General features: G+C 37.6%; 1 protein-coding gene across 3 annotated transcripts in view; it reads right to left on the bottom strand.

The window, feature by feature from the left end:
- MYPN (myopalladin) overlaps positions 1 to 13,167 on the bottom strand; it is a 99,439-nt gene that overhangs the window by 63,512 nt on the left and 22,760 nt on the right. Inside the window, exon 2 of one of the 3 annotated variants that reach the window (XM_043926261.1) lies at positions 9,991 to 10,893. The exons of the other annotated variants lie outside the window; for them this stretch is intronic. Coding sequence (XP_043782196.1) covers positions 9,991 to 10,892 — 902 coding nt within the window. The 5' untranslated portion in view covers position 10,893. The remainder of the gene's footprint in view (positions 1 to 9,990; positions 10,894 to 13,167) is intronic. 3 annotated transcript variants of the gene reach the window in all.

Genomic DNA, 13,167 nt, shown 5'->3' with positions numbered 1-13,167 from the left:
AAAACATAAAACAATGCCACTCTTGTAACTCAAAATTTGAGGGGAAATAGTTATTTTTTTATAAAATTATTTATGTGAGCGTGTTTATCATAGTTTTTTCTTATTCATTTCAAAATAACAGTTTAAAATATTTCTCAATTTTAACTTATGATAATTATGGATATAATTCACATAGGTAAAACCTCTTTTGGGGCTCAATAACTTTTCAGATCTTAAAGGGGTCCTGAGAACAAAAAATTTGAGAACCACCGGCATATTGTTTAGAAATTCAGAGATGAGTAAATAGGAAACTGCCAAAAGAGTTGAAAGTGGTCTTTTTAAAAAAAAATATTATTTGACTTTTTAAGCAATGTACCTTTATTCATTTGATAAGGCAAATATGAATAACTATTTCAAAACAGATATACAAATATCTTCCCTTATATAAACGTTACAAGGTTGTATTGTTTCTTTAGATAAAGTTTCTCTTCTTTACCAAAATGAGAGTGGAAACATCTATGAGCAATTGGACAGCCTGAAGGTGATAAGTGGAGTGATTCAAATGCCCAAACTCTCCGTCAGAAGCATTTTTGTCTTTACTCAGATGCCCAGGATGGCTTCAGCCAGCCCCAAAGTACAGCCAGTAACCGTCGTCACTCCTACTTTAACACCATGACCCACTCAGAAATAATGCGCTGGTCAGGCTACCTTCTGAAAAACATATTAAAATTTACCCAGCTACGCTGAAGACTTCTGAGGGTCAGGAGGAAACATGCTCTCCTCCAATGTCTATCCATGTTAGGGAATGCTTTCATATAAGTATCCTGCCCGGCTGCATGTTTTTAGAACTCCAAATCTTCATGACACTTACAGAGTGGCAGTGGGTGCCAGGCATGATTCATGGCTCAGCAGAATTGAGTCAGTGATCTGGGGAAATGGGACAAGTCCAAATGATAAAGAAGGACTCATCTTTAATGCACCAAGGACAGCTTGCCAGACCTGGTCATTTGGGTAGCTACCAAGCCTGGAAATGAAGACACTACAGAGACACATTTTCCAGATTTATCTGGCCTTTTGAGCTGCAGATCACCATTAGGCTCTTAGGGTACTGTTTTGTCTAAAATGTGGCATGGCTAAATATCATGACTCATTGTTTTAGCACACTAGCAACTCCTAAACATAATTTGAATGTGTTTTTCTGACTCACTAGTAATAATGCTCTTTAAAAGAATGATTACTCAAACTCTTCCTTTAACCCTGCCCTAGTCTTTCCAGTGTCCCTGTCCCACCTCTTATTATTCCCTCTTCTAATACCCTGTTTGTTTACCTCACAGAACCTACATATCACTTATAATTATAAGCTTACTTATCAGTTTATTTGTTTAATATCTCTCCCCCGTACTGGACAATAAACCCCACAGGGCAGAGATTATCACACATGTTTAGTTTGCGCTTGTTTATCTGGTTCCTTGCACAGGGTATGACATATCAGAGCTGTTCCCAATAATGTTTGTTGTATAGATGTTAAATGAATGAATTCAAATTAGGATTATTATAGCCTTAGGTCTATTTTATTTTCATTTTCCAAGAAGGCTTGGGGACTAGATGCCTGATCTATTTTTATCTATTTATTTATGGCTGTGCTGGGTCTTCACTGAGGATGCCTGATCTCTTAAGTAAAGAGTGTAAGGCCTGAAACAACTAAATGGTAGTTTACTTTTTGGGTTGGCCAAAAAGTTCATTCAGGTTTTTCCATAAGATGTTACAGAAAAACTGGAATCAATTTTTTGGCCAACCCAATTCTTAATGACATCTTCACTCTCTCCATGCATCACTTCATATAGAAAGTGCAACTGGAGTCCATTGGACAGTAAAATAATAGTAGACACTTTTTACCAGGACTCAAAGTTATGTCAGATTTTGTAAAACAATTAAATGTTTTGCATGTCCTGTTTGACCACTACCAAGGTAACAAACTTGAGTCTTCATGTCCACTGGCTATATTTCACACAAGGGAGTATGGAGGTGCAAGTTGGGAAGGTATGTCTATGCTTTAAATTTATTAACATTTATTGAGTTCTTTGAGGTGGAAAATTCTTGGTAAACTAGGCACAAGCTATAAAAACCAAAACCATGGAGGAAGCTTTGATACTAAAGTTAAAAATATCTAATTATCAAATGACACCATAAATAAAAAGACAAATCAAACCGAGAGAGAATATTTTCGTAACACATAATGTCATATAGTTGGTCTCCTAATCATATTTTAAAAATTCTTACAGATCAATAAGAAAATAACAAACTGATAGAAAAAGTGAGTGATAGATGTAAACAGGCCCTTCATAGAAAATGAACGCTAAGTGGTCAATAAACATATTTTTGAAATTTTCAAACCTCATTAGTAACTGTGGAAATGAAAATTTAAATCACAACAAAAAACCTTCATTCTCATCAGATACCATACCCATCAGATCTGCAAAATTAAAAGGTCTGATAAATCCATGTTTGCAATGATGTAGAACAACCAGAACTCTTATATAATATTGGTGGGAATGTAAATTGAAACAATTCCTTTGGGAAATAATTTGGTGTAATTGTAAAGTGAAGTTGTATACACTCTGCCAGCAGTTCCATGCCTAAACATACTCATGCACCAGGAGAATATACTAGACCATTTATAATAACATCATTCATATTAGGGAAAAAGCTGATAACCACCCACATGTACATTAATAATACAATTCTCTAGCCTTACAGTAAAATACTGTATGGTAATGAAAATGAATGAACTAGAGTTACACGCAACATTATGGATATACTTTTTAGAAAAAAATTAAAGTAGCAGAATAATACGTACATTATGATTCTACTCACATAAACATGTTATGACATGTAAAATTTACTATTTTTTAAAAACTTGATTATGCATGCATGCATGCTAAGTCACTTCAGTTGTGTCTGACTCTGTGACCCCATGGACCCTGTCAGGCTCCTCTGTCCATAGGATTCTCCAGGCAAGAATACTGGAGTGGATTGTCATGCCCTCCTCCAGGGGGTCTTTCCAACCCGAGAATTGAACTTGCATCTCTTAGTTCTCCTGCATTGGCAGGTGGGTCTTTACTGCTGGCACCACCTGGGAACCCAAAACTTTATTATGGGAACTTAAGAAGTTCCACAAAGTAGAAAGACTATATAATGAATCCCTATATACATATCACTTAGCTTCAACAAATTATCAACAAATAGCAAATGTGTTTTTTATATATTCTACTTTGTCCCATCTTGACTTATTTTAATGTAAATATAGGATTTTCTGCCCCTAATGCTGAGAAAGATTGAGGGCAGAAGAAGAGGGCGTCAGAAGATGAGATGGCTGGATGGCATCACCAATGCCATGGACGTGAACTTGGGCAAACTTCAGGAGATGATGAGAGGCAGGAAGGCCTGGCGTGCTGCAGCCCTTGGGGATGCAAAGAGTTGGACATGACTGGGTGACTGAACAACGACAACAACATAGGATTTTCTGCCATTCCACCAGTAAATACTTCTGTTCCAGTATTGCTCAGGAACATAAGGATATGTTGTTAAACTGAAGAAAAACTGTTAAGAAAAATTTAAAGAGAAAACACAAGATTTGGGCTAGTGGTTACCTCTAAGGGGAGGAAGAAGGGACAGGATCAGGAAGACACTCAACTTAAAAATAATACTAATGTGGGCATACAGATAGATGTGCCATTGCTCTTATACTGTATCTGTACTTCTAGAGATTCTTCAGTATTTATTTAAAAATGCACTTCTAAAGCAATTCAGAAAGTTCAGTCTGGTGATCCTTGTCCATTTTGGGAGTAGAGTTGAGGAGGTTGGGAGATTGATTAGAGAGGGTCAGTGGCCATGTGACAGGGCCTTCTATGGAAATCCTTGGAGATCTTATATTGTAGCCCCTGGAGTTGGTGGCAGCACACAGGCTTCACCCAACTCTTGCCTTGAAAACTTTCACAGTGAAATGATATTTAGCATTGCCCAAGAGGGAGGAGGGCTTCCCTGGTGGCTCAGTCAGTAAAGAATCTGCCCACAATGTGGGAGACCTGGGGTCAATCCCTGGGTCAGGAAGATCCCCTGGAGAAAGGCATGGCAACCCACTCCAGGCTTCTTGCCTGGAGAATCCCCAAGGACAGAGGAGCCTGGCGGGCTGCAGTCTATAGGGTCGCAAAGAGTCAGACACAGCTGAGAAGCTAAGCGCAGCACAAGAGGGAAGGGCAAGAGAGGGTTGCCTGGGGGCAGCCTGCATCGCCAACGTTCGCAAGGGCAGAGATGTGGTTTTCCCATGGGCCAAGTGGACGCCGCACAAGTTAGCTTGGTTTTCTGTCTGACAACAGATCCTGCCTCAAAGGATGACCAGCTCAGGTGAGGTGACATCAACAGAAAGAGGCTGTGAGGAGTGTGCTGAAGAGTAGGACTGAGAACCAGATGTTAGAACCTTAAGTAGAGATTGCAACATCTGGTGGATTAAGGAATAGAGTCAAGGGCCATTCCCCCTGGGTGAGGAGGTCTCCAAACAGATTGCAAAAGTTCTTAGCACAAAAACAAAGAGCAGTTTGGTTAAAACACTGCCCTTTAGAGAGCTTAATTCAGTAGGTCTGAGGTAGAAGCTGCAAATTTGCATATCCACCAAGATTCCAAGTGATGCTGACCTGTTGGTCCAGGGACCCACTTTGAGTAGCTTGTTCTGGGAGGCTTTTGGAATCTAGTCTCTGCCCCTGTTCTCTGAACTTACCCCAAACCATTTCCTCCTTACTCTTCTTATCCTGGTGTCATTAGTTCCTTCAGTTCCGTAAAGTCAATCATTGTCTCACTGCCTCATATACGTTATTTCTTCACCCTGCGACACTTTTCTGTAAACCCCACTTTGCTGGGCTAACCTCTCATCATCTTTTCTGTCTCAGCTTAAATACTTTTAGGAAAACCTTCCCTAGTCCATTCTCAAGGTTTGGTCCCTTTGCTATATGCACCCTCCTTTATAATATTTATCACAATTATGATAATGTAATCATTGTGGGATTTTTGCCTGTGATCTTTACTAGACCCTAAGATACATGAAGGCAGGGGATTTTCCTTGTTCACTGCTATAATTTTATTGGCTATAGGAGTACATGGCACATAGTAGATACTTCACATTTGTTGCATGAATGAGTAAATGAAGGTATCTAGATTTTCCCAAAAGGTAGAAGAAAAAGCCCCTAAATAATGTAACATTTTAAAATACTTATATAATATTTTACATTACATATCATATATAATTATTTATAATATTTTATATCATTTAAAATATCCTTTGCCTTTATAACTAATTTATTTCCTTTTTATTCCTCAGCATGGCACTCATAGGCCAATGTCTAGAAGTAGCAATAGCAAACTTAACAGCCAAAGCAGAGATCAGCATCTATAAAAGGTACATTTTTACTGCTTCAGAGGGCCATGTACAAGCAAACATACTTAGTGTGACCCAGCTGTACATTCCTGGGAAAAGAATTTCGAGTCAGGATACAAAAAGGGATCATGGCCATTTGCTGTGAATTCCTGCAGACTCTTTCATCTGTGGCTAACGCATGAGTGTATTTCAGCTCCTCCAATGGAGCTATGTCCAAGATTAACAAGCTATCAAAAACAGCTAGCTTTAATGATACAGGATCCTACCCTTACAAAACAATTTCTTCCCAGTCAACTTGGAAATCAACAAATATAGGCCAAAAGGATTTTTCAGTTTGCTAAACTAGAATTATAGAAACATGGGTAAAATATGGAGAACACACCGAGGCACATACATACAAGGTTAGACCTTAGTTGCCAGGTATATGCATTACATTTTCTTGCAAAAATAGGAAAAAGGATACTTTTCTTTTTGACTGTACTATTTTCCTTTATGGTAAACCAAAGAACCTCATTCTTGCAATGCATTTTTAAAGGCATTCTCTCAATCAAAATCTGTGCTCTTGGGTTCTATGGAGATGCTTTAGGAGTTTCAGTGGTGAGCAAGCAGGCAGGACTGCATGCTTCCTCTACCCGAATCCTCTTCAATCCCAGAACATGAATTTCATCTTTAAGAACTCTGTGTGTGTGTGTGTGTGTAAAGTATGTATTGGGGTAATGTAACATATTTATTGTGAGGAGAAAAATGGGAGGAGGAATTACTGCCAAAAGAAGGTTGGAAAAAACCCTGCCCCAGCCTAGCATAACTGGATGTTAGTTCCAAGTGTTACCTGTATTTATAGTCCCTTTGTAATGCCAGAGATACTGTGTCCAAATTTCCCAGTGTCCAGGGCATTCTTTGGAATGTCTCCAGTTCCACTACCCTCTCGTTTGCCCTTCAGTCCTACGTTTCTGACTATCTATTGGATATGGCCCCTCCATCTCCTCAGACTCAACTCATCCACCTCTTCCAGTTTCTCAGACCTTGACAGTGACCCCAGCGTTCTCTGAGGTGCCCAGCTTCAAACTTGTGGAGTCAGTCTTTTACTCATCCTTCCTATCTAGTCAGTCACCAAGTTCAGCTTGGTTTCTTTTCTTCTAATACTACTCTCTCACATCTTTTCTCTGCTTTCCCACAGCCCCTACCCCAGTCTGATATCAGAGTGTCTGATGCCTGTAATACCTTTCACAGCCTCCAAAGTGCCCTTGAGGCTCCATTCATTTGGGGTCTAACTCATTCTTCTAGACCTATTCTATTTAAATTCTCCCTTTTATCTTAGTTTGTCCTTATACACAACTTTAAATGCTTTCCACTTGATTTTGAAACCAAGTCGGAACTATTCTACTTTGCTTTCAAGGCTTTTCGAAATCATCTGGCTCCACTCTTGTCCAGTTAGGTCAGTCTTCTCACTGTTATCTAAAAATATTACTCTGCCAGCATCTGTACTTTTATATAAACATATTGAGTTGATCTGGCCTAAAAGGACCTGTCCCTCTGCCTACGTCTCTGTCTTTTCTCTCATCTTTCCTCACCTGTTGTCCCATGTTCCTCACATAACCAAGTATTTGCAGTTCCCTGAAAACATTTATCTCTGGGCCTTTCCACTTGCTTTCCTCTTCCACCCTAAGTTTTCTCAGCCGAAGTGGCACCTCCAGCATTAGCGCTTCCTTCATCCTGCCCCCTAGACCAAATATCAATCTTCCTTTGAGCTGCCATTGCATTCCATGCATACTTCTGTTACAGCCCTTATTACACAGTATTGCAATGTTTTGATCATATGTCTGTCTGATTGCTCTATTAGACTGTGAGCTACTCTCTCAGAATAGTTTTACATTTGGTTTCAAAACAAGGTCCCTAACCTCTAGTAGTTCCCAATTGTTTTGTACTCTCAGGGAGTCACTTTAGTAACTCAGTAGGTATTTGTTGAATGAATGAATGATTTAAATTTCTACTTCTTCTTTCTTCAAGGTTCAACTAAAATTCCCTTATGTCTCTGAAGTCTTGTTTGACCTATCTAGTCCTCCAGCCCTTCGTTGTTCTATAAAAATTAGGGTGATTTCTTTATTATCATTATTTTTATTATAATATAGTATATTTACATGTAATGTTAGTTTCAGATGTACATCAAAGTGAGTCAGTTTATATATATATAGGCCAGATATATATATACTCTTTTTTTAGATTCTTTTTCCATATGAGCCATTACAGAGTATTGAGTAGAGTTGGGATGATTTCTTTAAATGAGGTTTGCAAGTTCCTTGAGAGCAGGGACATGTGTTTGTATTGCCTCTGTCATTGTATTGGTCACAGTGCTGAGTTTAGAGTAAATATATATATACTTGGTTTCTGATTAAAGCTATATAAATTTTATATGTAGGAAAATAATTTTCATTGAATATTCAAAGTAATGTTCCTAGAATATTCATTGGAAGGACTGATGCTGAAGCTCCAATACTTTGGCCACCTGATGCAAAGAGCTGACTCATTGGAAAAGATGCTGATGCTGAGAAAAATTGAAGGCAAAATGAGGAGGGGGTGGCAGAGGATGAGGTGGTTAGATAGCATCACTGACTCAATGGACATGAGTTTGAGCAGTGAAGGACAGGGAAGTTTGGCATGCTGCAGTCCATGGGGTTGCAAAGAGCTGAACACAACTTAGCGACTGAACAACAACAACAAAAACAGTCTATTTAGACAATCCTAAGTTTTTTCTTAGTATTAATATGATTACTGTGATGAATTCAGAAAATACCTAGTGAATACATATTAATTTCCTGCCATCAAACCAGTGGCTGGGATATAGGCATGAATGCTATCACTAAAGAAATTCTTTCCAGGTAAAAATGAGTCTTGCTGCATGGAAGCTGTGTATATTTCTTTCACTCTTAAATTTGTAAATATTTAATTGGTTGACTAAGTAGTTTCTGAGTAACCACCATATTACTTTGTTTTGGGGGGAATGAGTATTTTGTAATTCTCCTGAGTGATTTTTCTCACAAGAGCCCTGAGTCTTTTTTGTGTTTGAGATTGTCATGATTAAGAATGGGGAGGATGAGTCTTAAGTGACCTGGTCTAATTGTTTTTTAAAGGGTCCAATCTATGTCCAGAAACTAGTGGAATGGATAGAACTAGTCTAAGTAAGCTGTGTCTGTGCCATAACTTGAGTGCTCACCAGCTTACTTAGACTGACCAGATGCCACCGAGTGGTATCCATCATGGTGCTATGATGACATCTTGCCAGCATCAGTGACCAGAGTCCCAGGGAGTATTATCAGGCATGCATAGAGAAGAAGGTAGACACTTCCCTTTGTTGTGCGCTGTTCCAACCCTTTGCCACGTCTTAGGCCAATTGTCTCACTCCTGATTGAAATCTAAGTCGAGTTTCTTGTTTTTCTGTTTCTTTATCCATCGGTATACTCATAATCTAGTGACTAATGTATTATGCGTGACTGCTATAGGCTAGAAGGTATGCTTGGTGCTCACGATACTCCTTTCCTCAAGAGGTCAGTTGTTTAACTAGATAGTAACATGTATATGCCATTGTAGAAATAGTATTGACTATTGCCTTATGTTGACTCTGAAAAGCAAAATTCAATATATAAATGTGTTTTTAGACCAGAATTCCTTTAATCAATAAGCATACACAATTTAAAATATTATTATTAATACAAGTGCTATTACTGCCCTATGATTATTTTGCAAAAAAGATGACGCCCTGCTTACATACCTAGAATAAATAAAAAAGTATATAATAAATACATGTAAAATAAACTTTAAATTGATCTTTACCAATTTTATTGTATCTTTTTTCTATCACACTTTTTCTATTATTTGGCTTTTTTTAAAATTTAAAACTACCATAGGTATTTGTTGAGTATAGATCATAAAGACTTTTTTTAAGCTATAGGCTTTAGGCCTGCGCTAATACCATGGTCATTAGCCACATGTGGACACTTGGAATGTGGCCAGTGCGACTGAGGAACTGAATTCTTAATTGTATTTAACTTTAATTAATTTAAACGTAAAAGCCGATACTCAATTCAGTTCTGATAGAACTTTCAAGTATGTTTGGAACAACTTGGATCTTACAGTGTAGTTTTTCAGCTGTATATTTTTTGAAGTCTAAATGCGCATTAAGTATTTCCTAGAAAAATTTAGCATCCATACTGGGATGTGCTGTAAGTGCAGAATTCACATTAGATTTTGAAGCCCTGGTGTGACAAAAGGAATATAAAATGTCTTATTAACAATTTTCATATTGATTATATGTTGAAATGGTAGTGTTTTTTAAATATATTGGTTGAATAATATAGTTTTAAAAATCAATTTCACCCCGTTATTTTATTTTTTTTAAATGTGACTATTAGAAAATTTTAATTTGCACATGTGTCTAATATTAGACTTCTGTTGGACAGTGTGCTTTAAACTCTGGTTTTCTCAAAGGGAGTATATAATCTTTGAAACCACATACTTGAAAGAGAAAATGAGAAGGGTCACAATAGAAGGAAAGTAATCACCAAGCATTACTAGTGGGACATTTTTACCTTACTTGAGGCGGTGGGATTCCTACCACTATGCAATCCAACTGTACTCTGCTTCCCTCTGGAACTTCTCTGCTCCGTAACTTTTGTGTGAACCGCGGAGGTTGCCCCAGAGGTTCCTCATAGTACAAAGAAGAAGGAGAGGACCCTGGGGTGTTGTCTCCACTGGCCGCCTCACCAGCAGCCTGCTCAGCTTCACGCCTCTTAGCTTCCTGCTGTTCCAGCGCGTGGTTCACTTCATTATCCCTGGTATCTGCAGGGATAGGTATGGGAACCGAAGATCTTTCTCTTCTTTCTGATAGATCTGGGAAACTGGAGCTGTTTTCCTGTATAACTTGGTTTTGCGATTCCAGTTTACTCTTGTGGTTTTTGCAGGCACGAGGTCTAATCCTTTTGGAGCTATGGGCTTTGAACAGGGATGAGAGCTCTTCAATGAAATCGGCAGCCTTATTTAAGAATACTTTTTTGGACTGGGCTTCAGAACTGTACTGTGGCCTTTTTGCCTCCTGGAGGCTCTCTTTAGAGTTGGTAGGGCTTCGAGAGTTATCCTGGCAGAAGTTAGGGTCAAAACTTGATATAGATGAGTGTTTTGTCTGATCAGAAGAAAAACGTTTTCTAGCTTGAGCTTCATCTGCTTTCTCCAGGGGGTCATAATTGATTGCCAATCTTGCCAGATTGACACTTTCATCTAATTCTTCTTGGCTCAGAAAGGCTGAAAGATCTGGAAGGTCATCTTGGCCTCCTCCACCTTCAGCAGCTCCAGAAGAACCCCCAAAATGGAAAGGGTTGGAGGAAGGCTCTGCTCGACTCCTCTCATTGTTTCCCCGATGCCTAGTTTCAGCCAAATAGCTTTCTCTCAGAAGCTGAGATATGGAAGTAGAAGCTTCTAGGCTGTCGTCTTGCATGCTGTCACGAAATAGCAATAATGACAAAATGCTTAGATTATTTCTACAGAATAATAGGTCTGTGTTGATTATAGCATGATAGATACTTAAGAACTTAAACCTTAAAATTAAAATTACCTAATTTTGATAACTTTCACAAAGTTTAAAGACTTCTCAAATTGTAAAATGGAGAGGAACTGAATGAGGTTTCCCTGAAACTGGAAATAAAAGCATGGGTGATTATCACTTTATTAAATTAATCTTTAAATATGAGTTCAATTTTGAAAGCTATGCTATAACTATAGAGCCATTAAATATAGTTTCTAAGCACAATTTTGATAATATCTATAAAGGGTTTTTAGTTTTAGAGGACTTTCTCATACACAGAGATTTTCTTTCCATCCTTTCCCCTTTCCCCTGAATGTAATAAAATAACAAAAATTAAAAGATTTTGATAAAATAATCTTGTTACTGAAAAATAAAAACTTGATCTAGCTCATGAAAATAAATAATGCTTTTATGACTAGAAACTAATTGTTTAAATTCAATGTTGTTTGTAGGCTCAATCTGCTCTTGAAAACTATAGTGATTTAGCTTTCTCAAATAAGGTATAATTAATTAATTTCTGTAAAGGTATGAGTACACCTAGGTTTAAAAAAAATCTCTTAAATTAACATTGGTGAAGAGGGGATATGGAAGACAGGGAAGTGGGGTTCAATACAGGACACTTTTCACTGTATACCATTTTCTTACTTTTAAATTGTAATTATATAAATATGTTATAATCAGTTATATATTAGCCTAAGTTATATGAGTTACTTATTAAAAAAATAAATAATTTGTAAAGTCTTATAAAAATAGTACAGTAATTTTCATTCAGTATAATAACTTTAGCTCAGTCCCCTGGACTAGAAGTCTGGGTAATGCAAACCACTGTCATATTATTGTTACACCCATTTTATTCACTAAGACATTTATTAGAGGGCCAGCACGCTTGTGACCCATAGGTTGTTACTCCTCTCTTTCCTCTTTAAGAGATGTAGCCAACTAATTACAGTATTCTTCCCACTGACCTTCACTTTTTTAAGTCTCCATTCGCTCAGCCACCACCAACCAGTCAGAGCTGGTAATGGAGATGAAGACTGTTTGCCATTCTTGGCTACTGTTTGCTACTATTTGCCATTCTTGGCTACTGTGTGCCTTGTGCTGGAAAGGTGGAGAGGAAAGTAATATCCTGAATATTTTCGGACTTTAACATTCTATGACAAATTTTATTTCAGTTAATTTCTCTTCCTTCTTGTATATGACAACCTCACTTATAAGAAAAATATTTGTGATACCACAATATATCATAAGGAGGGCTTCCTAGGGACTACCCTACTTCTCACACTTTTAGAATGCTACTTAAAACTAACTTCCAAATTGACAAGGTAGGCAGTCACCTTGAGAGGACAATTAGGATGAAAGGATGACCTACAGCTGAAGGATGACCTACAGCAAAATATTTTTCTGTCTGCTAGCCACAGGCTGAGATTGACACTACTGGAGCCACTTGTTTGGGTGAAGTTTACTTTGCCTCAAAAAAAGATTAATTGAGGGACTTCTCTGATGGTCCAGCGGCTAAGACTCCATGCTCCCAATGCAGGGGGCCCGGGTTTGATCCCTGGTCAAGGAACTAGATCCCACATGCTGCAGATAAGACCTGGCACAGTCAAATAAATGAATATGTACTTTAAAAAAGATTAATTGAAAATGCAAAGGGGTTGGATGGGTGTGAAGATTTATCTACAAAGATATTCATCATAGTATGGATGATAATATCAAAAAAGTGGAACCATGTTCAAGAAAAATTAGTTAAATTATGATATACTCATTAAATAGAACTATATGTCTGTATTAAATTTTGAAGAACACTGAAGGATATACAAAATAGTATATAAAAATGTAACTGAGAGCCCAGCAGAAAATTTGTCACTTTGTACATTAACTTTGTAGAGGAACAGTTAAAGATATTAAAATAAGGTGCAAAATGCTAAATGTGATTAATATACTGATTGAAAATCCTTTTCATTTGTAAATCAACTATCCCATTAACCTAGTTTGAGTTTATGTATGTATTTAAACGTGAGAAGAAAAGTTAAGTGATTTATAAATCAGGATGTCCCCTCTATTCATTGGACATTACTGTATATTGTGTTTTAATGTGACTTTGTCTTTAACTGTTTAGTTTAAGATGGCTTTTATCTTGGGGCAACATAGAGTGAGCATTGGCTTTGGAATCAGATAAATCTGTTTT

This window comes from Cervus elaphus, chromosome 15 (genome assembly GCF_910594005.1).
Source record: "Cervus elaphus chromosome 15, mCerEla1.1, whole genome shotgun sequence".
Taxonomy (NCBI): Eukaryota; Metazoa; Chordata; class Mammalia; order Artiodactyla; family Cervidae; genus Cervus; species Cervus elaphus.
Note: the sequence above shows the minus strand (reverse complement) of the source record. Positions and strands in the feature narration are given on the sequence as shown.